The 23,833-nt window shown below is 48.3% G+C and overlaps 1 protein-coding gene across 1 annotated transcript in view; it reads left to right on the top strand.

The window, feature by feature from the left end:
• Window positions 1-23,833, top strand: part of ELMO1 (engulfment and cell motility 1) — a 210,937-nt gene that overhangs the window by 21,713 nt on the left and 165,391 nt on the right. Inside the window, exon 3 of the mRNA XM_038769328.1 lies at window positions 21,486-21,761. Coding sequence (XP_038625256.1) covers window positions 21,684-21,761 — 78 coding nt within the window. The 5' untranslated portion in view covers window positions 21,486-21,683. The remainder of the gene's footprint in view (window positions 1-21,485; window positions 21,762-23,833) is intronic.

Raw genomic sequence — 23,833 nt, 5'->3', positions numbered from 1 at the left:
TGACAAGTGGCAGAGCCGGGATTAGAACCCATGACCTCTGACTCCCAAGCCCGTGCTATTTCCACTAAGCCATGCTGCTTCTCTGTATCTCTGTATCTCTTGTATCTACCCCAGTGCTTAGAGCAGTGCTTGGCACATAGTAAGAGCTTAACAAAAGCCATCATTATTATTAAGTAAGGAGTGAAGTTTTTGGGCTGAGCTTTGGTAGTTAGGCTGGACATAAGCATAAGTAAATCCCAAACCCACAGTACTTTATGTACAGACCTTTATATTCTACACAACCTTATCTGGAATCGATTTTACATTCTGTCTCTCCCACTAGACTTTAAACTCCTCATGGGCAGAATCATGATTACCAGCTCTACTGTATTATACTCTCCCAAGAATGTAGTTCAGTGCTCTGCATCCAGTAAGCACTCAATAAATACCATTGATTGACTGCTTGATTATGCGGCAGACTGGGTGCATAGCTGGTGAAGCTGGAAAAAAACTTTGGTCTAGTGGAAAGAAAACACTGGCTTGCGATTTAGAGGACTTGGGATCTAATCCTGGCTCCGCCACTTGTCTGTTTAGTGACCTTGAATAGGTCACTTCATTCCTCTGAGCCTCGGATTCCTCATCCATAAAATGGGGTTTCAGTATTCATCCTCCCTCCTATTTAGATTCTGAGACAGGGACTGTTATTTGTGTCTACCCCAGCATTTACCACAGTGCTTGGCACCCTATAAGAACTTATCAGATATTACAATTACTAATATTACTATTTTTTTCCTGGCCAGAGTCCAAAATCCCTGCCCTGGTAGATTTGGGGGGATGGGTTGTCTTTTGGACACCTGTCTTCCAGGTGTCCCCATTTCACCTCAAGGCTGTAGTCACGTTTTTGCTAAATCCCGCATTCGGGAAGTCTACTGTGTAGTTCTGGCAGTGGCTACTGACGCCCCCCACAAATATGTGGGTGTGCGGGAAGCCTCAGGGCCCTGGATCCAATTAGTCTGTCATGGACTGACTCTCTTAATGCCCTAAAAATGTTCTAATAATGATACTGATAGCATTTGTTAAGTGTTTACTATGTGTCCAGCACAGTTCCAAGCACTGGGGTAGATACAAGCTAATCAGGTTAAGTTTCCATCCCACATGGGTCTCACACTCTTAATCCCCACTTTACAGATGAAGGAACTGAGGCAAAGGTAATTTAAGTGACTTGCCCAAGGTCACATAGCAGGCAAGTGGCAGAGCTGGCATTAGAACCCAGATCCTCTGACTCCCAGGCCTGTACTCTTTCCACTAGGCCATGCTGGTTCTAGCCCAAACCATCCTCAGAAAGCAAGGCACACACATTTTTTCGGTTGTATGTTCCATTATTTTGATCATTTGAATTGAAAATCTATTTATATTTGTCTCCTCAAAAAGAGCACAGGCTCTTCTGGGGCGAGGAATGGGCCACTTGTTTGTTTCCAAACATTTAATACTGTGCTTTGCACAGACTAAGCGGTCATTAAGTAGCATTGATTGTGGGCAGGGAACCTGTCTACCAACTCTGTTATATTGTACCATAAAGTACAATATACTAAGTGAGATGCAGTATGACCTAGTCTAAAGAGCATGGGCCTGAGAGTCAGAGGATCTGGGTTCTAATAATGGCTCCACCACTTGTCTGCTGTGTGACCTTCAACAAGGCATTTCTCCCTGCCTCAGTTTCCTCAACTGTGAAATGGGGAATAACACTATGAGCTCCATATGGGACAGGGACTGTGTCCCACCTGATTAGTTTGTGTATATCCCAGCACTTAGTACAGTGTCTGGCACATAGTAAGTGCTTAACAAATGCCAGAATAAACACTTAAAAGAAAGTGTTCAATAAATATGGTTGATGCACTGATTGAGTGCAGTGCACTGTAGTAAGCCTTTGGGATAAATTCCTTCACCACAAGGGCTTAGACTCTAATGAAGGGTGACTGGATTGCTATCATCAGTGAAAGCTGAATGGCTCTTTATGTCTTCCTCTCTTTAAGTTTTTTCCTGAGAATAATAATGGAGGCATTCTTTAAGTGCTTATTTATGGGCCAAGCACTCAATTGAGCCCTATTATTATTATTATTATTATTATAGTGATAATAGTAATAACAATAATGTTATTTGTTAAGCACTTACTTTGTTTCAGGCTCTATACTAAGCCCTGGAGTGAATACAAGCAAATCGGGTTGGACACAGTCCCTGTCCCATTTGGGGCTCACAGTCTAAATCCTCCTTTTACAGATGAGGTAACTGAGGCCTAGGGAAGTGAAGTGACTTGCCCAAGGTCACACAGCAGACAAGTGGCAGAGCCAGCAGGATTAGATTCCCAGGCCTGTACTTTATCCACTAAACCATGCTGCTTCATTGGGTAGATTCAAGATCATTAGGTCAGCCACAGTTCCTTAACCCTCAGAGTCTAATAACAATTGTGGTATTTGTTAAGCACTTACTGTGTGCCAGGCACTGTACTAAGCGCTGAGGTAGATACAAGCGAATCAGCTTTGATACAACCCATTTTACAGATGAGTTAACTGAGGCCCAGAGCAGTGAAGTGGCTCACCCAAAGTCACACAGCAGACAAGTGGCAGAGTCGAGATTAGACTCCAGGTCCTTCTGACTCCCAGGCCTTTGCTGTATCCCCTAGGCCATGATGTACAAGGGCAGCAGGGGTTGAATCCCCATTTTTGCAGATGAAGTAACTGAGACCCAGAGAAGCTAAGTGACTTGCCCAAGGTCACTGGATTCCTCCTTCATTTCACACACTTCCCCTAGAGAGCCTTGCGCTCCCTGCTAGTCGATTGGCTGATTTCCTGGTGCTTCATGGCCTTCTCGGTACCCTGACCAAGATCTCCATGTCCTTTCTACCTTGATCTTTTAGTTGCTTCCAGCCCTACCTGCTGTTTCATCTCTCATCTGAAAGAGAAGCAGCATGACATAGTGGCTAGAGCACGGGCCTGGGTGTCAGAAGGACCAGACTTCTAGTCCTGGCTCTGCCACATGTCTGCTGTCTCACCTTGGGTAAGTCACTTCACTTATCTGGGCCTCAGTTCCCTCATCTGTAAAATGGGGATTGAGACTGTGAGCCCCATATGGGACAGGGCCTGCATCCAACCCGATTTCTTCGTATCCACCCCAACACTTAGGCACACAGTAAGTACTTAACAAATACCATAATTATTATCTTCCTTGGATGCTTCCTGTTGACGCTGAGCACTTGATTTTCTGAAGCCAGTGCCATGGAGAGCTCTGCATTGGGTCCCGGGCCCTGCTGAACTGACGAACGTGGTTCATTTATCCTGTGCCACTTTGAACAACGGCTCTGGCCTCTCCTGACACAATAATAATAATAATGATAATAATTGTGGTATTTCTTAAGCACTTACTATGTGCCAGGCACTCTACTAAGCACTGGAGTGGATACAAGCAAATGGGTAATCAGGTTGGACACAATCCCGGCCCCACAGAAGACTCAACAGTCCAAGTAGGAGGGTGAACAATATATCAAATCTCCATTTTACAGGTGAGGAATCTGAGGCATAGAAAAGTGACTTGCCCAGGGTCACCCACCAGAAAAGTAGCAGAGAGGGGATTAGAAACCAGGTCCTCTGACTCCCAAGTCTGTTCTCTTCCCAATAGGTTACAATGCTCCTGTGAAAAGTGGATAATTACCTTGGTGGAAATATCAACCCAGCAAGAAGGGACCACTCAGACAGTTTTGATGTAATCCATCGAAAGGGGAAAGCAAGAGAAAGGTTGGGCAGAGTTCAGCTGAAAAAAAAAAGTGGTTTTCTCTCCTCTTTTTTTGGGCTCAAAAACTGTCCAAAGAAAATTACTCTTTGGTGGGATCCAAGGGGAATGCATTTTTCAGTTGAGGTTTTAAAAGGCTTTCCAAGAACTGTGGGCCCTAAAGCCAGCCCTGTCTGTCAGGAAATGTTCTAATCTCCCTCCCTCTCGTCACTCCCAGGCAGGGAGTGGTGAGTGAGTGGTAGTTTGCTTAGATACCTGGCCCTGCCACTAGAGAAAACGGGATTGAAATAGAATCAGCCTTTCTTTAAAATGCCTTCATTTAAAATGTAAAATATGCAGTGAAATTGACAGTTGAATTGAGGACGCTTCCCAGGAAGGCTGATGAAACTGACAGAGCGATGAACTACAGAGTAAGTGGTTTAGGTTAAAGGCAGCTGGGATCAGACTAGCAAACCAGTCTCTGCCCTGAGTCAGAGCACCACGGCCTAGTGGGAAGAGGCCAGGCCTAGTGGGAAGAGGCCAGGCCTCAGGGTCAGAGGCCTGAGTTCTGATCCCAGCTCTACCAGTCACCTGCTGTGTGATCTTGGGTAAGTCACATCTCCAGGCCTGTTTTCTCATCTGTGAAATGGGCATTCAATACCTGGTCTCCCCCCTTCCTCGGACAGAGAGCCCCAAGTGGGACAGGGACTGTGTACAACCTGATTATCTTCTACCGACCCCAGCAATCAATCAATCAATCGTATTTATTGAGCGCTTACTGTGTGCAGAGCACTGTACTAAGCGCTTGGGAAGTACAAGTTGGCAACATATAGATACAGTCCCTACCCAACAGTGGGCTCACAGTCTAAAAGCACTTACTACAGAGTTTGGCGTGTAGTGAGCACTAAAGTGACACAGTTATTATTATCGAGAAACAGCATGGCAGGGTGGAAAGAGCATGGGCCTGGGTGTCAGAGGACCCTGGTCCTAATTCTAGCTCTGCCACTTGTCTGCTGAGTGACCTGGAGCAAATCACTTAATTTCCCTGTGCCTCAGTTACCTTATCTGTAAAATAGGATGGAGATTGAGCCCTCTGTGGGACAGGGACTGTGTCCAATGTGATTATCTTGTTTCTGCCCCAGTGCTTAGTACAGTGCATGGCACAGAGTCAGCACGTCTGGTCACAGTTTTATGGAGTTCCTCACTGCCCGGATCCTGGAATCTTCCATCATGGTGGCCCCCAATGTTAAGACAGCATTCACAGGTAATCAGTCAGTGGAATTTATTGAGCACTTACTATGTGCAGAACCCTAAGCGCTTGAGAGAGTACAGTACACAGAATTAGCAGACAAGTTCCCTGCCCATAATGAGCTTACAGTCTAGAGAGGGAGGCAGACAATATGAATAAATAAGTAATTTTGTAATACATAATTTAACGACATGTACAGAAGTGCTGTGGATTTTGGGAGGGTGAATACTGTCCAAAGGTCAGAGATTGAAGTGTATAGATGATGCAGATGGGAGAGGGAGCCAGGGAAAAGAGGGCTTAATCTGGGAAGGACCCTTGGAGAAGATGTGACCTTAACAGTGCTTTGGAGGTGGAGACAAGAGTGGTCTGGAGCATATGGAGAAGGAGGGAGTTCCAGGCTAAGGAGAGGATGTGGGTGAGGGGTCTGCCGTGAGATATGCAAGATTGGGGCACAGTGAGTAAACTGGCTCTAGAGGAGCGAAGTAGCAAGATAAGGTAGGTTGGGGCAAGGTGATTGAGTGTTTTAAAGCCAGTGGTAAGGAGTTTAGTGCGGAGGTGCATGAAAATAATTATAATAATAGCAACTGTGGTATATGTTAAGCACATACTATGTGCCAGGCACTGTACTAAACACTGGGACGGAGACAAGAAAATCGGATTGGACACAGACCCTGACCCACATGGGGTTCACAGTCTTAATCCCCATTTGATAGATGAGGTAACTGAGGCCCAGAAAAGCTAAAGGACTTGCCCAAGATCACACAGCAGACAAGTGGTGGAGTCAGGATTAGAACCCAGATCCTTCTGATTCCAAGCAACCAGTGAATGATGAGGAAAACCTCCAGACTATAAGCTCGTTGCAGGCAGGGAATGTGTCAGTTATATTGTATTCATTTATTAAGTCAATCGTATTTAATAAGTGCTTACTGTGTGAAGGCACTGTGTTAAGTGCTTGGGGAAGTACAATACAACAATAAACAGTGACAGTCCCTGCCCATTACCAGCTCACATTCTAGAGGAGGGGAGACAGTCATCAATACAAAGAAAAAAAATAACAGATATATACATAAGTGCTGTGGGGCTTGAAGTGGAGATTGGGGGTGAGGAGCAAAAGGAGCAAGTCAGAGAGACACAGAAGGGAGTAGGAGATGAGGAAAAGTGGGGCTTAGTCTGAGAAGGCCTCTTAGAGGAGATGTGCCCTCAATAAGGCTTTGAAGTGGGGGATAGTCATTGTCTGGTGGATTTGAGGAGGAGGGCGTTCCAGGCCAGAGACAGGACATGGGCCAGGGGTCGGTGGTGAGACAGAAGAGATGGAGGCCCAGTGAGAACGTGAGCACCAGAGGAGCGAAGTGTGCGGGCTGGGTTGTAGAAGGAGAGAAGCGAGGTGAGGTAGAGGGGGCGAGGGGTTGGATTGGATAGCCATAATTCTATTTGTCTACAGGTTTTATTTTGTTGTCTGTCTCCTCCTTCTAGCCTGCGAGCCTGTTTCTGGGTAGGGACCGTCTCTATATGTGGTCGACTTGTACTTCCCAAGCGCTTAGTACAGTGCTCTGCGCACAGTAAGCACTCAATAAATATGATTGAATGAATGAATGACTGCTTTAAAGCCTATGATGAGGAGTTTTTGTACTCTCCCAACTCTTAGTACAGTGCTCTGCACACAGTAAGCGCTCAATAAAGTAAGATTGACTGACTGACTCTGCGGGGAACATCCTGGAGGTCACTGCCTGAGGCGGAAAGAGTTGGGGACTGACTCAGCCCTGGCCTGACAGATGTAAAGCAGCTGTGCAGGGCTAGCTGTGTTTTTGGCAGTGATGTTGCCTGCTGTTTTGGAGGCAGGACTCCCCGAGGGAGGGAAGAGGCCTCAGGCCTCGTCACCCCTTGGCTTGCCTTGGTTCAGCTGGTCAGTGACTTTGAGGGCTTTCTTCCTCCTTGAGCCCCATGGGGACAGGGAGGTTGCCCCAGGGGTCCACCTGGCCCATTCTGCAAACCGATGTGGAGAAGGCAGAGCAATGCAGGAAGACTAGGATTCACAACTACAGAGGAACCATGGATGCTCGCATATTCGTGGAGTTTCTAGAGGAAATACTTGGGTTCCTAAAGAAAGCAGGAAGATCAGTCAAGGACCCTTCACCCTTCTCTTCCCCTCCCCACCCACCTCCGACAACCCCCACCTGGTTCATTCATTCATTCAATCATATGTTTTGAGCACTTACTGTGTGCAGAGCACTGTACTAACTGCTTGGAAAGTGCAATCGGGCAACAGAACTCAACAATGGGCTCTCAGTCTAGAAGGGGGGAGACAGACAACAAAACAAAACAAGTAGACAGGCATCAATAGCATCAAAATAAATAAATAGAATTATAGATATATGCACACCATTAATAAAATTAATAGAATAATAAATATGTATATATGTACACAAGTGCTGTGGGGCGGGGAGGGGTGTAGAACAGATGAAGGGAGTCGGGGCGATGGGGAGGGGAGGAGGAGCAGAGGAAAAGGGGGGCTCAGTCTGGGAAGGCCTCCTGGAGGAGGTGAGCTTTCAGTAGGGCTTTGAAGGAGGGAAGAGAGCTAGCTTGGTGGATATGAGGAGGGAGAGCATTCCAGGCCAGAGGTAGGACGTGGGCCAGGGGTCAATGCCTGGTTCAGAGGCAGGACTCCCAGAGGGAAGGCAGGAGGCCTTGTTACCCTCTGACTTGCCTTTGGTTCAGCCATACCAGGGTTTTGAGGGCTTTCTTCCCTCTTGAAGCCCTGTGGGGATGGGAAGGTTTAGAAGCTTTCCCTCTTGCTCCAGGGGTCCACCTGGACCTTCCCGCCAGCCACTATGGAGGGGAAGGTGGGGGGAATAATAATAATAATGGTATTTATTAAGCGCTTACTATGTGCAAAGCACTGTTCTAAGTGCTGGGGAGGTTACAAGGTGATCAGGTTGTCCCATTTTACAGATGAGGGAACTGAGGCCCAGAGAAGTTAAGTGACTTGCCCAAAGTCACACAGCTGACAGTTGGAGGAGTTGGGATTTGAACCCATGACCTCTGACTCCAAAGCCCGTTCTCTTTCCACTGAGTCACACTGCTTCTCTAAGGGAAGACAGAACAAGGCAGGAAGGCCAGGAACCACAGCTACAAAGGAACCCTGGACTCTCACATAGTCGTAGAGTATCCAAAGGAAATATTTTGGTGCTGAAAGAAAACAGGAAGGACAGCCAAGGACCTGTCCCCCTTTTCCCACCCTTGGCATCCTCACTCCCTCTAGGAATCTCCCTCTCCTCAGAAATCTCCAACAGCTGCCCATCCTCCCCTGTATCGTATAGGAACTCCTCGCCTTTGGCTTTAAGGCACTCAATCAGCTTGCCCTCTCCCTCGCCTCCTACTCCAGCCCAACTGGCACATTCTGCTCCTACTCACTGTACCTCAGCCTCATCTATCGTCTCGCCAACCCCTTGCCCATGGCCTCCCTCTGGCCTGGAACTTCCTCCCCCTTCATATTCACTTCTCTCCTTGCTTTCAAAACCCTCCTAAAATCACATCTCCAGGCGGCCTTCCCCTCAAATAAATCCTCATTTCCTCTGTCACTTCCAAATCACATCTCCAGGTGGCCTTCCCCTCGAATAAATCCTCACTTCCTCTATGAGACCTCCTTCTGAGTGGTCTGTGAACTCCCTTTATAACCTTTAAGCACTTTGATCCTCTTCCCAGCCCCACAGCACTTCTGTATGTATCCCTATACTCTGCCACTTTCCCTATCTCTAATTTATTTCTCGGTCTGGTTATGGTCAGGAAACGTGCCTGCTAACTCTGTGGTATTGTTCTCTCCCAAGGGCTTAACCCAGTGTTCTGCCCACAGTAAGTGTTCATTAAATATAGAATAAAGTTCCATAACAAACAGAAGGTTAATTGAGACTGAGCTCCTTGTGGACAAGGAATGTGTCTGCTATATTTTTCTGTTGTAGCCTCCCAAGTATTTAGTACAGTGCTCTGCACACAGTAAGCACTCAATAAATACAGTTGATCCCTCTCCACTGTCAGTCTTCAGCCTTGCCTAATAATCGTAACTGTGGTATTTGTTAAGCGCTTACTAAGTGCCAGGCACTATACTAAGTGCTGGGGTAGATACAAGCAAATTGGAATGGACACAGTCACTGTCCCACATGAGGCTCACAATCTCAATCCCATTTTATAGATGAGGGAACAGAAGCCCAGAGAAGTGAAGTGACTTGCCCAAGGTCACACAGCAGACAAGTGGCGAAGCCAGAATTAGAATCCACGACTTTTTGATTCCCAGGCCTGTGCTGTATCTACTTGGCCATGCTGCTTCTAAAGGGGAGAACAGATTTTTTTCCCTTTTTACAGGTGAGTTAATTGAGCACAGAGAAGTGACTTGCCCAAGGTCATACAGCAGGGATCAGAACCCAGGTCTCATGACTTCCAGGCCCACGATCTGTTTCCACCAGGCAGAAATGCGTCTCGGGTCCTGCCTCTGAACACAATCCTTAAGTGCTTCAGGGAACTTATGGTGATGGAAGGGGAAACGCCATCAAAACAACCACCCATTTTCTCTTACCCCATAGATTCTGGCCTCTTTCAATAATAATGGCAATGTAATTGAAGGATGGCCCTCATTTTTCTTTCCAGTGTGTGGGGCGGAAGTGGCTGTCACTTTAGAGTCGTAAGTGGTTTCTGTCATCCACAGGATGGTAGAAAGAGGAACGATAAAGTCTATTGTTGTCAGCCAGAGGTGACCCAGGGGACAGCAATCTGAAAACAAAAAAGGAATTCCAGTGGCTTTTGCCTGCTGCTTAACGGCCCATTGTGATTCCAGCTGGAGCTTCAGACCTGTCAAAAAGGGGGTTAGCTGCAAAGTGTTTTAGTTGTGATTCAGCAGAGTTGCCTTTGCTTTCTGTGTTTATGGGCCCCGCCAGCACCCACTGTAGAAACGCCTACCGAAACGTGCTAAAATGAGAAGTGTGACAAAAATGCAGGATGAGAGTACTCTTCACTATTCGCCCAGCCCACACCTTGTTCCTCTCAAACCTGCCTCCTCCTTTTCTGCCATTGACCCCATCCTCCTTCCCTGGAACTCCCTCCTAGTCAATCAATCCATCAAACCCCCTTCAGACACTACTTACCGCACCTTGGAAGCCCTGCCAAAGTCTTATCTCCCCTCCCTCTTCTCCCTTTCTTAATAATCAAGGTATTTGTTAGGTGCTGACTGTGTGCCAAACACTGTACTTAACTAAGTACTAGAGTTGATTCAAGATAATCAGGTCCCACCTGGGGCTCACAGTCTGAATAGGAGGGAGCAAACTCCCATTTTGCCAATGAGGGAACTGAGGCCCAGAGAAGTTAAGTGACTTGCTTGTAGTTACACAGCAGATACCTGACAGAGCCACCATTAGAACCCGGGTCATATGACTCCCAGACCTGGCCTCTTTCCACCTCCTACCTTCATTCAGTCGTGTTTATAAAGCATTTATGGTGTGCTAAGCACTGTGTCTAAGCATTTGGGAGAGTTGGTTATAACAATAAATAGATCTCCTACTGTAACTCAGCCCACCCACTTTAATGCCAAACTTCTCACTCCCAGGTCCTGCCTCTGGCCTGGAATGCCCTCACTCTTCATATAATAATAATAATGCTAGTATTTATTATGCACTTACTATGTGCAAAGCACTGTTCTAAGCAGTGGGGAGGTTACAAGGTGATCAGGTTGTAGTCTTAATCCCCAATTTACAGATGAGGGAACTGAGGCACAGAGAAGTTAAGTGACTTGCCCAAAGTCACACAGCTGACAAGTGGCACAGCTGGGATTTGAACCCATGACCTCTGACTCCAAAGCCCGGGCTCTTTACACTGAGCCACGATCTGACAGACAGTTACGCTCCCCACCTTCTAAACCTTATTGAAGGCCCATCTCCTCCAAGAGGCCTTCCCTGACTAAGCCCCACTTCTCCTCATCTCCCATTCCCTGACTTGCTCCCTTTGCTCTTCCCCCCTCCCAGCCCCGCAGCACTTATGAATATATCTGTCATTTTATTCATCCCTTCGCTCTTCCCTGGTCCCAGCCCCAAAGCACTTATATACAATATCTATGATTTTATTTATCTGTATTGCTGTCTGTCTCCCTGCTTTCGGTTGTGAGCTCGTTGTGAGCAGGGAATGTTACTGTTTATTGTTGTATTGTACTTTGTCAAGGGCTTAATATAGTGCTCTGCACACAGTAAGCGCTCAATAAATATGACAGTGAATGAATGAATGATAATCTCATTGACCAATGTTCATTATGTTCAGGACAGTACTTAAGGGGGCAGAGTGAGAGGAGAAAGGAACTACTGAGTTAAAACAGGAGAGCACAAGCCCCCCAAAATGATCACTGTAATTACTCAAAATTCAAGGTCCATGTTAATCTCTTTAACAACTTCTGTGTGGGTTCCGTTTTTCTCACATTCACGCCATCTCTTGTCTCTCTCCCTTGCCCTGCCTCTCTCTTTCTCATATTTCAGGTGAATGGGGGAGCTTGCAAGTTAGAAAATGATTTTTCCTGCTTCAAAAAATATTTTATGATTTTGGTCTTCTGGGGTGCACTTCTCTCCCCAACTCTACTCTCTTCTAGTGTGATTGTCACATCAGCTTGGCCTAGTGGAAAGAGCACGGTCCTGGGAGTCAAAAGCACTGGGTTCTATTCCCCGTCTCGCCACTTGTCTGCTATGTGACCTTGGGTACGTCACTAGTGCTAACCTTCTCACTGAGTCTTGAACTTGCCTTTCTCAGTTTCTCTTTTGGAACCCAGCAACCCAAAGGGAAGCACTTTCTTCTTTTCTTTTTGATATTTATTAAGCACTTACTATGTGCTGAGCACTGTACAAAGCGTTGGAATAGATCCAAGATATTCAGGTTGGATACAGTCCCTGTCCCACATGGGGCTCACCTAAGTAAAGGGGGTAGGATTTAATCCCCAATTCACAGATGAAGGAACTGTGGCACAGAGAATTGAAGTGATTTTCCCCAAGGTCACACAGCAGACAAGTGGCAGAGCCAGAATTAGAACCCAGATCTTCTTGGGCAGCTGAAGCAAGGAAGACAAGAGTTGAGCAAACACCTTTGTCCCTCACACCTCCCCTGCCCACCAAGCTGGGGGTTCATTCATTCATTCATTCATTCAAATGTATTTCTTAAGGACTTCCTGTGCGCAGAGCACTGTACTAAGCGTTTGGGAAAGAACAACAATAAACAGTGATAATCCCTGCCCACACTGAGCTCACAGACAGTTGCAGCCAGGGAGACAGACATCAATACCAATAAATAAAATGACAGATATATACATAAGTGCTGTGGGGCTTGGAGGGGCAGGGGAGAGTAAAGGGAGCAAGTTTGGGTCACGCAGAAGGGAGTGAGGGAGATTAGGAAAAGTTGGGTTTAGTCTGGGAAGGCCTCTTGGAGGAGATGTGCCTTCAATAAGGCTTTGAAGGCGGGGAGAGCAGTTGTCTGGATTTGAGGAGGGAGGGCATTCCAGGCCAAAGGCAGGATGTGGGCCAGGGGTCGAAGGCGGGACAGCCGAGAACGAGGCACAGTGAAAAGGTTAGCACCAGAGGAGCAAAGTGTGCAGGCTGGGATGGAGAAGGAGAGACGTGAGGTGAGGTAAGCGGGGGCAAGGTGATTGAGTGCCTTAAAGCCAGTGCTGAGGAGTTTTTGTTTGCTGCGAAGGTGGATAGGCTACCACTGGAAATTTTTGAAGTGGTGGGTGGCATGTCCTATACATTTCTGTAGAAAGATGATTTTCTGTAATAATAATAATAATAATAATAATAATGATGCTATTTGTTAAGTGCTTACTATGTGCCAAACACTGTTCTGAGCACTGGGGTAGATGAAAGGTAATCAGGTTGTCTGGGCAGTAGAGTGAAGTATGGACTGGAGTTGGGAGAGACAGGAGGCTGGGAGGTCAGCAAGGAGGCTGATGCAGTAATCTAGGCGGGATAGGATGAGTGAACACTGCCCATGGGAGTCTGTAAGCCCTTGGTGAATCAGAGACTCTCTCATCCTGGCACAGAAGCTTTCTGTTTCAGCAAACAGGGAGTGGGAAGAGATGGAATTCCTAGGATGACTTGGAATTCTTTCCCTGGAATGGCCCCCCAGGAGTAAGAAGCCATGGGTGTTGTGCGTGGTGCACTTAGCTCAGCTCGTTGTGGGAAGGGAATGTGTTTGTCTGTTGTTGCATTGTACTCTCCCAAACACTTAGTACAGTACTTTGCCCAACTAAGTGCTCAATAAATACAACAATGAATGAATGAGCTTGTAATATTTGTTAAGTGTTTACTATGTGTCAAAGACTGTTCTAAGCACTGGGGTAGATACAAACTAATCCGGTTGGACACAGTCCCTGTCCCATCTGAGGTTCAGAGTCTCAATTCCCATTTTACAGATGAGGGAACTGAGGCACAGAGAAGTAAATGACTTGCTCAAGGTCACACAGCAGACAGGTGGCGGAGCCAGGATTAGAACCCAGGTCCTTCTGACTCCCAAGGCTGAGCTTAATCCACTAGGCCATGCTGACATCTGCTATTTATTTATTTCTACTTATGTCTGCCTTCCTCTCTGGATTCTAAGGTTGAGGTAGGCAGGGAATGTATCTGTTATACTACACTCCCCCAAGTGCTCAGTGCATTGCTCTGCTCACAGTAGGCGCTCATTAAACGGGACTGAATGTATCTGTTATACTACACTCCCCCAAGTGCTCAGTGCATTGCTCTGCTCACAGTAGGCGCTCATTAAATGGGACTGAATTGAATGGAATTCCATCTGGCTCCTGCCTCTTGGAGATACAGGACAGGTCACAGCATAAGGCATTCTCCTGATGTCTGCCTGGCTTGTTGTCCATGGAGAACTTCTCCCCGGGCCCTCCTCTTTGGGCTGTCAGTAGTTTGCTGAGGCCACCCCAGTAGCCTAGGAGAAAACATGGCTTCATGGATAGAGCCCAGGCCTGGTAGCTGCGTTCTAATCCCAGCTCCCCCAGATGTCTATCACGTGATCTTGGGCAAGTCACTTTGCTTCCCTGGGCCTCAGTTCCCTCATCTGTAATAATAACAATAATAATCATCATCATCATGGCATTTGTTAAGTGCCTTCTATGTGCCAGGCACTGTACTAAGTGCTGGCATAGATACAACCTAATCAGGTTGGATACAGTTCCTGTCCTGCATAGAGCTCACAGTTTTAATCCCCATTTTTACAGATGAAGGAACTCAGGAACAGAGAAGTGAAGTGACTTGCCCAAGCCCAGAGCCGACAAGTGGCGGAGCAGGGATTAGAACCCAGGTCCTTCTGACTCCCAGGCCTGGACTCTATCTACTAGACCATGCTGTTCATTTATTCAACTGTATTTATTGAGAGCTTGCTGTGTGCAGAGTACTGTATTAAGTGTTGTTCATTCATTCAATCAATTGTAGGACAGTGCCTGGAACCCAGTAGTTGCTTAACAAATGCCACAGTTGTTATTATTATTAGATGAGGCCGAAGAATGAGAGTGGAGAGGGATCAAAGGTATTTATGGAGATAATACTGTGTGCAATGCACTGTACTAAGCTCACAGGAGAGTACAACAGAAGAACAGACACATTCCTCACCCACAGTGAGCTCCTCAGTGCTCCCCAGAGCACTTACAATCCGGTGGTCATGGGCAGTCACTAACATCCCAAATCTCTGCTTTAGTGGAGGGATGGTGGTCTGAATTTCTCTTTTTGGGGGGCTGCCCCCAGATCTCTGGTTTTGGAGGGCAGTTGCCAGTCTCTCTTATTTGGGGGGAAGCCATGGACCAGCCAAAGGAGACACACAGATTAAGCCGAGCATGACCACAGGTACCTTTTTCGGGCACAATCTTCTCGCATTTCCCCTGGGGGGCTCAGAGCTGTCCCTCCCGGACAACAATTACCTCAGATCCTTTGCACTCTTGACCCAGGCCCGGCTTCAGCTTCTGAGCTGCAGCGGGGAGACTCTCGGTGCCAAAAGTGGGAAACTGGACCTAAAATCATCCAGTTGCAGTTCCGAATGAGACAGAGGACGGGGCGGCAGGAAGCTCTGCTGCCAGACCGGATGAGTACTTCCTTAGGAGACGGATGGAGGAGGACATACCCTTAAGGAAAGAAGAACAGCTAACTCAAGAAGAAACAGCAATTGCCCAACAACAAAAATAGCAATAGCACAGGGTGTCACTGTCCTGGGGGAAGAGTCCTAGTAGTCCTTCACTGCTCACAATAATAATAATAATAGTACTTGTTAAGTGTTGTTGTATTTGTTAAGCACTTACTATTTGCCAGGCACTGTTCTAAGCGCTGGACACTGTCCCAAGCGCTGGGTAGATACACGTTAATCAGGTTGGACACAGTCCCTTTCCCACTTGGTGCTCACACTCTTAATCCCCACTTTGCAGATTAGGTAACTGAGGCACAGAGAAATGAAGTGACTTGCCTAAGGTCACACAGCAAATATGTGTTGGAGCCGGTCACTGTCTACAAGGGCCAGTCAGTCGGTCAGTCAGTCAGTTGTGTTTATTGGGTGCTTACTGTGTGCAGAGCACTGTAATAAGAGCTTGGGAGAGTACCACAGAACAATGTAACAGACACATTCCCTGCCCACAGTGAGCTTACAGCCTTCAGGGGGAGACAGACATTAATAGAAATAAATAAACTTCAGATATGTACATAAGTACTGTGGGGCTGGGAGAGGAGATGAATAAAGGGAGCAAGTCGGGATGACACTGAAAGAGTTGAAGAAAAGGAAAAGAGGATTTAGTCAGGGAAGGCCTCTTGGAGGAGATGTGCCTTAAGTAAAGCCAGTCCTTGGAACTGGGCCGGCCTCAGGCAAGGGGTGGGGTGGGGTGGTCGTTAGAGACCCCTTACAGAAAGAAAGTGAGAAGTCAAGGTTACAGGCTGGAGAGGCAGGGAGGATGGTGGTGGTTTCGATTATGATGGAGAAGTTACATGGAGGACAGGGTTCAGGAAGATAGATGAGCTCAATTTTGGACATATTAAGTTTGATGTGCACACAGAGGTGTCTTGAGGTCGAGAGGAGGTGCGAAATTTCAGATGGAGCAGAGGTCATTTTATAGATGAGGGAACTGAGGCAGTGGGAGAAGTAAAGTGACTTGCCCAAGGTCACACAGCAGACACGTGATGGAGTCAGAATTAGAACCCAGGTCCTTCTGGCTCCCAGGCCCATGCTGTATCCACTAAGCCATGCTGCTTCTACCCTGCTCTGCCATACATCACTGATGTCCTGCTACAGCCCAGAGCTCTCAGACTTCACTCCTGCCCCGATCTTGTCTATATAAATACCATAATAGTGCTCTGCACATAGTAAGCGCTTAATAAATGCCATCGTTATTATTATCTTGCCGCCGACCCATTTCCCAAATCCTCCCTCTGGCCTGGAACTCCCTCCCCCTCCATTCATTCATTCAATCCTATTTATTGAGCACTTACTGTGTGCAGAGCACTGTACTAAGCACCACACCACCACTCTCTCCATCTTCAAAACCTTATTAGGGTCACATCTCTTTCAAGAGGCCCTCTCTGATAAAGCCTTTTCCTCCACCTCACTCTGCGTTGTGTATGCGCTTGGATCTGCGACCTTTGTCCGCTTGATATTCATCCCATCCTCAGCCCCACAGCTCTTATGAACATATAAACACCATGCCAACCTCGTTCACTTCAAGTTTATCCTTTCCTGCCTTAACTCAGCCCTCTCTTCTGCCAGACAAAACTATTTCTCCTCCCTTATTGACACCCATGCCCATCACCCCCGCCAGCTCTTCCGTACATTCAACTCCCTTCTCAGGCCCCCGGTTCCTCCCCCTCCTCCTTCCCTCACCCCCAACGATCTGGCCTCCTACTTCATTAACAAAATTAAATCCATCAGGTCCAACCTCCCCAAAGTCTCTTCCCCCCTTTCTCCAACCCCCCGGCTCTCAACACTCTCTGCTACTCTCCCATCCTTCCCAGCGGTATCCTCAGAGGAACTCTCCTCCCTCCTCTCAAGTGCTACTCCGGCCACCTGTGCTTCTGACCCCATTCCCTCTCATCTTATGAAATCTCTCGCTCCATCCCTTCTCCCCTCCTTAACTTCCATCTTCAACCGCTCACTCTCCACTGGTTCCTTCCCCTCTGCCTTCAAATATGCCCATGTCTCTCCCATCCTAAAAAAAACCCTCTCTTGACCCCACCTCACCTTCTAGTTATCGTCCCATATCCCTCCTACCATTCCTTTCCAAACTCCTTGAACGAGTTGTCTACACGCGCTGCCTAGAATTCCTCAACAACAACTGTCTCCTCGACCCCCTCCAGTCTGGCTTCCGTCCCCTTCATTCCACGGAAACTGCCCTCTCAAAGGTCACCAATGACCTCCTGCTTGCCAAATCCAACGGCTACTACTCTGTCCTAATCCTCCTTGACCTCTCAGCTGCCTTTGACACTGTGGACCACCCCCTTCTCCTCAACACGCTATCTGACCTTGGCTTCACAGACTCCGTCCTCTCCTGGTTCTCCTCTTATCTCTCCGGTCATTCTTTCTCAGTCTCTTTTGCAGGCTCCTCCTCCCCCTCCCATCCTCTTACTGTGGGGGTTCCCCAAGGTTCAGTGCTTGGTCCCCTTCTGTTCTCAATCTACACTCACTCCCTTGGTGACCTCATTCGCTCCCACGGCTTCAACTATCATCTCTACGCTGATGACACCCAGATCTACATCTCTGCCCCTGCTCTCTCCCCCTCCCTCCAGGCTCGCATCTCCTCCTGCCTTCAGGACATCTCCATCTGGATGTCTGCCCGCCACCTAAAGCTCAACATGTCGAAGACTGAGCTCCTTGTCTTCCCTCCCAAACCTTGTCCTCTCCCTGACTTTCCCATCTCTGTTGACAGCACTACCATCCTTCCCGTCTCACAAGCCCGCAACCTTGGTGTCATCCTCGACTCCGCTCTCTCGTTCACCCCTCACATCCAAGCCGTCACCAAAACCTGCCGGTCTCAGCTCCGCAACATTGCCAAGATCCACCCTTTTCTCTCCATCCAAACCGCTACCCTGCTCATTCAAGCTCTCATCCTATCCTGTCTGGACTACTGCATCAGCCTTCTCTCTGATCTCCCATCCTCGTGTCTCTCTCCACTTCAATCCATACTTCATGCTGCTGACCGGATTATCTTTGTCCAGAAACGCTCTGGACATATTACTCCCCTCCTCAAAAACCTCCAATGGCTACCAATCAATCTGCGCATCAGGCAGAAACTCTTCACCCTGGGCTTCAAGGCTCTCCATCACCTCGCCCCCTCCTACCTCACCTCCCTTCTCTCCTTCTACTGCCCAGCCCCCACCCTCCGCTCCTCCACCGCTAATCTCCTCACTGTACCTCGTTCTCGCCTGTCCCGCCATCGACCCCTGGCCCACATCATCCCCCGGGCCTGGAATGCCCTCCCTCTGCCCATCCGCCAAGCTAGCTCTCTTCCTCCCTTCAAGGCCCTACTGAAAGCTCACCTCCTCCAGGAGGCCTTCCCAGACTGAGCCCCTTCCTTCCTCTCCTCCTCGTCCCCCTCTCCATCCCCCCATCTTACCTCCTTCCCTTCCCCACAGCACCTGTATATATGTATATACAGTTGTACATATTTATTACTCTATTTATTTATTTATTTATTTATTTTGCTTGTACATTTCTATCCTATTTATTTTATTTTGTTGGTATGTTTGGTTTTGTTCTCTGTCTCCCCCTTTTAGACTGTGAGCCCACTGTTGGGTAGGGACTGTCTCTATGTGTTGCCAATTTGTACTTCCCAAGCGCTTAGTACAGTGCTCTGCACATAGTAAGCACTCAATAAATACGATTGATTGATTGATTGATATCTATGTTTTATTTATATTAATGTCTTTCTCCCCCTCTAGACAGTAAGCTCCCTGTGGACAGAGAGCGTGCCTACCAACTCTGTTGTATTGTACTCTCCCAAATGCTTAGTACAGTTCTCTGCACACAGTCAGCCCCCAGTAAATGCCATTGATTGATTCATTGATCGATTGATCAGCCAGAAAGGTAGGAGGAGAAATAGAGGAATGTGACAATGAGAGCAAAGGTATTTAGCATTTCCAAGTGAAGGGGGTGGTCCACAGCATCGAAGGGGTCAAGGAGGATTAGGAGGGCATTGTGTTTGCTAGATCTGACAAGAAGGAGGTCATTGTTGATCTCAGAGAGACCAGTCTCAGTGGAGTGAAGGGGGCGGAAAATGCATTGTAGAGGGTCAAGGATGGAGTTGGAGGTGAAGGAGTGGAGGCAGGGAGTTTGAATTTGGATTTGGATGGGAATGGGAGGAGGAAGGTAATTATATTATTATTAATAATAATAATTACGGTATTTGTTAAGAGCTTACTATGTGCCAGGCACTGTACTAGACTCATGGATGTTTACAAGCAAATTGTAGTGGACACAGTCCCTGCCCCATGCAGGGCTCACAGTCTTATTCCCCATTGACAGATGAGGTAAATGAAGCACAGTGAAGTGACTTGCCTAAGATCACACAGCAGACAAGTGGCAGAGACGGGATTAGAACCCATGACCTTCTGACTCCCATACCCGTGTTCTATTCACTAAACCATGCAGAAGCAGCATGGCCCATTGGAAAGATCCTGGGCCTGGGAGTCAGAAGACCTGGGTTCTGATCCCAGCCCCACTACTTGCTTGTTGTGTGACTTTGGGCACTTTACTTCTATACCTGAGTTTTCTCATCTCTAAAATGGGGATTCAATGCCTGTTTTCCCTCTGACTTAGCCTGTGAGTCCCATATGGGACAGGGATTGTGTCCTAACCGATTATCTCGGATAATAATAATAATAATGATGGTGGCATTTATTAAGCACTTACTATGTGCAAAGCACCGTTCTAAGCGTTGGAAAGGTTACAAAGTGATCAGGTTGTCCCACGGGGGGCTCACAGTCTTAATCCCCATTTTACAGATGAGGTAACTGAGGCCCAGAGAAGTGAAGTGACTTGCCCAAAGTCACACAGCTGACAAGTGGTGGAGCCGGGATTTGAACCCATGACCTCTGACTCCAAAGCCCGGGCTCTTTCCACTGAGCCACGCTGCTTCTCTGCAGCGGATCTTCTCGGATCTACCCCAGTTCTCAATACGGTGCCTGACCCGAAGTAAGCGCTAAACAAACACCATTAAAAAACGAAAACAACCCTCAACTGTTATTATGGAACAGTGGGGTTCACAGACCGTTTTTTTTTTTTTAGTATAGGCCTAGAGGAGTTGAATTTTCTAAGTCAGCTCTTTTTCCAGTGTCCGGTTGCTCCATAGTGCCTTATGGCAGCTGATAGCCACATGGCTCTAGAGAGGTTCAGAATGAAAAATTCCCTTGCAGCCTTTTGTACGGAAGAGAATTCTTCCAAGAAGTCCAGAGGGTTTTCCCTGCTTTTGGTGCAGCAGTGAGTCATGTCCATCTCCACGGAGAAACCGAGGGCCACTTCTCTGCAGCCCCCCGGAAGTCCGAAGTCCTCGCTCACAGCAGAGACTCTGGAAACCAAATGAGGGGACCCTCATCCTAGTGCTATGAATGTGAAGTGGGTTAGGGTCTTCTCTGGGCTTTCCAGAGGGCAGAGTGGGCCTGGAGCTCCTGCTCTGACTTTCCTAGTCCCAGGGCCTCCCTTCATTCTCTTCTCCTTTGGTCAGGCAGAGCTGGCTTTTAGCACGCTGCATGGAAAGCTCTGTGCTGGTAGCCACTGCTGGCTATGAAGGAGCTGTTTTCTGTAGGACACCTGTCTCCACACTCACCTCAAAATGTTCTCTGGCTGGCAGGGGATGGTCCATTCCTTCTGCTGGGTCAGCGGGGGCCGGTATGCAGATGTAGGATTTCGATTCTGTAGAGAGTTGAGGGGAGGAGAGGGGGAAATGCCTAGTATGTGAGAGGGTGGCAAGAGATGACTTTTCCATATGGGAGAAAACTCCAGGACTACTGTGGATTTACTTGCCCACTAAGTCTTTATTGCCCTCAGTCCTTGGAGAATGGGATTAGGAAGCCCCTTTGGTGTGGGGGGAGGGGGAAGGTGTGTGTGTGTGTGTGTGTGTGTGTGTGTGTGTGTGTGTGTGTGTGTGTGTGTGTGTGTGTGTGTAATACTGATGTTTGGTGTGGGGTGGGGGAGGGGGAAGGGTGTGTGTGTGTGTGTGTAATACTGATGTTTTCTACCTTCTTCCTGACACCCTGGTTGCTATAGTGCAAGGATCTATTTGTGAACACAGAACGGTCTTCTAGTTGAGAGGAATGCCGCTTCCTGGCCCCGACTTCCTGTCCCGGTGGAGGGAGCGTGCTGGGGCGCTGGGGCGGCTTTGGGCCACCTCAATCCGGACCCCAGCCAGACGGGAAGCAGATGGGAAGGCCGGGTCTCCCCTCCACCATCCCACCCCTCACCCCCAGCCCACTCATTCGCCGGATGCCTGTTCCCCAACGGCCTCCTTTTCCTGCAGGAGACGAATGGCTGGCCGAGGTGCCTTCCGGCCCGAGGACCTAGACTGCGCGAGGAAACAGGAAGTGATGTTGGACTCAGCCTGGGCCCACGTTGAGTGATCTCTCCGTGCCTCTCATTCCTCGCTAGGGGGACGCCTCCCGCTCCTGGTCGGTCCGGGGTCCCCCACCTCTGGTTCTGGACTCGCCAACCCCCGACCATGCCTCCTCCGGCCGACATCGTGAAGGTGGCCATACAGTGGCCAGGCGCCTTCCCCAAGCTCATGGAAATTGATCAGGTGAGAGGGGGTTTCTGCTTCCTCTTGGGGCGAGCGGGGCCCCGTCTGGGCCTCAACGTCCACTCAGGCCCGCGGGGGTGGGGGAGTGGGGTGTTCCAGGGCTGAGGAGGGTGTCGCTCCCCTGAACGGCAAGTGGGCAGGAGGCTGAGCCCGAAAGCTGCACTGTGCCCTGTGCCACCCACAAGATGGGCTGCTTGGGCACCGAGAGGGACACTTCCGGGACAGCCTCCGCCCCAGGTCATTCTCATTTGCCACGCCCAACCCCACTCCAGCTTCCAGCCTCCTGCCTGGCACATCCAGGAGTGGCCCCCCACCCTGAAGCCAAAATGTCTTTCCTGTATTTTTGGCACCTGGAACATATTATTTACTTGCTGGCTTCAGCCCTCACTCTTCCAGGCAGTTGGAACCTAAGATAGCAGCTTGTGGTTGTGGGTTGTGGTTCTAAGTAGAAGACGTCTCCCTGCTTCATGCTCCCTGCCATGGGCTGTGCTTGCTCGCGCAACCCTAAAAGTCTCTGGGGTAATTGCCCATCTCCCTTGGCTGTGAGGTGGAAATAGCCTGCCTTAGTTGTGAGAGGGGAAGCTGGCATTGTAGGAGCTCGCCTTTTTCTCCGTCTCTGCTCATTCACACCCCTTCCCAACGCTCCCCGTACTCCAAGCTCTGATAGGAAGGGTGGAGTCTGGGCCATAAGGATCTTGGCGGGCTCCTGCTATGCCGGTGGGGAGGAAGGGCTCCAGGTGTACAATGGTGAGGAAGAGGAATGGACTCTCCCTCAGCCTGGCCTGAGGAGGCAGCAGCCACGTTCTGTCTGGGGCTGGAGGAACAGCCCAGGGATGCAGCAAGTCCTAGTGGATAGAGCACAGGCCTGGGAGTCAGAAGGTCATGGGTTCTAGTCCCACCTCCGCCACTTGTCTGTTGTGTGGCCTTAGGTAATTCACTTCACTTCTCTGGTCCTCAGTTCCCTCGCATCTGTAAAATGGGGATTAAGACTGTGAGCCCCACTTGGGACAGGGACTGTGTCCAACCTGGTTTGCTTGTGTCCACCCCAGCGCTTATTACAATTCCTGGCACATAGTAAGCACTTAACAAATACCACAGTTATTATTATTACTCCTGCCCCAGGACCCGCCAGGCAGGGAGAAATTGGAGAGAGATGAGGAGGAAGAGGAGAGGGAGTGGAGGCAGATTATTCTGAGGGAGGACCCTCTGACTTAACAATAATAATAATAATAATAATAATAATGGTATTTGTTAAGTGCTTACTATGTGCCAGGCACTGTACTAAGTGCTGAGGTAGATACAAGTAGATTGAGTTGAAGACAGTTCCTGTCGTATGTGGGGCTCACAGTCTCAATCCCCATTTTACAGATGTGGGAACTGAGCCCCAGAGAAATGAAGTGACTTGCCCATGGTCCCACACCAGGCAAGTGGCGGAACCGGGATTAGAACCCATGACCTTCTGCCTCCCAGGCCTGTGCTCTATCCACTATACCATGCTGCTTCCCAACTTCCTGACTTGCTGAATAAAACTCCCTAAAGCCAGATTGTCGTGGTTATTTGTGGTGGGGCGAATCAAGGAGTTGGTGGTGCAGTTAATAGTAATTGTGCTATTTGTTAAGTTGGTACTATCATGCCAAGCACTCTTCTAAACTCCATGGTAAATACAAGTTAATCAGGTCGGATACATTCTCTTTCCAGCACAGGGCTCACACGTCCAAGTGGGAGGTAGAACAGGTAGTAAATCCCCATTTTACAGATGAGGAAACTGAAGTCCTGAGACTAGTAGTAATAATTATTTTTGAGGTATAAGCTCTTTCTATGTGTCCACATTTCTAAGCAATACCAATTGATCTGACACAGTCCCTATCCCGCATACGGATCATGGTCTCAGTAGGAGTTGAGCGGGTATTGAATCCCCAATTTACAGATGAAGAAACTGAGGCAGAGAGCTGTGAAGGGACTTGCCCAAGGTCACACAGCTGTGACCAACTGGTGGAGCTGGAATTTGGACCCAGGTCCATGCTCTTTCCTGTAGGCCATGTTAAGATCATTCATTCAATCGTATTTATTGA

This window comes from Tachyglossus aculeatus, chromosome 2 (assembly GCF_015852505.1).
Source record: "Tachyglossus aculeatus isolate mTacAcu1 chromosome 2, mTacAcu1.pri, whole genome shotgun sequence".
NCBI lineage: Eukaryota > Metazoa > Chordata > Mammalia > Monotremata > Tachyglossidae > Tachyglossus > Tachyglossus aculeatus.
Note: the sequence above shows the minus strand (reverse complement) of the source record. Positions and strands in the feature narration are given on the sequence as shown.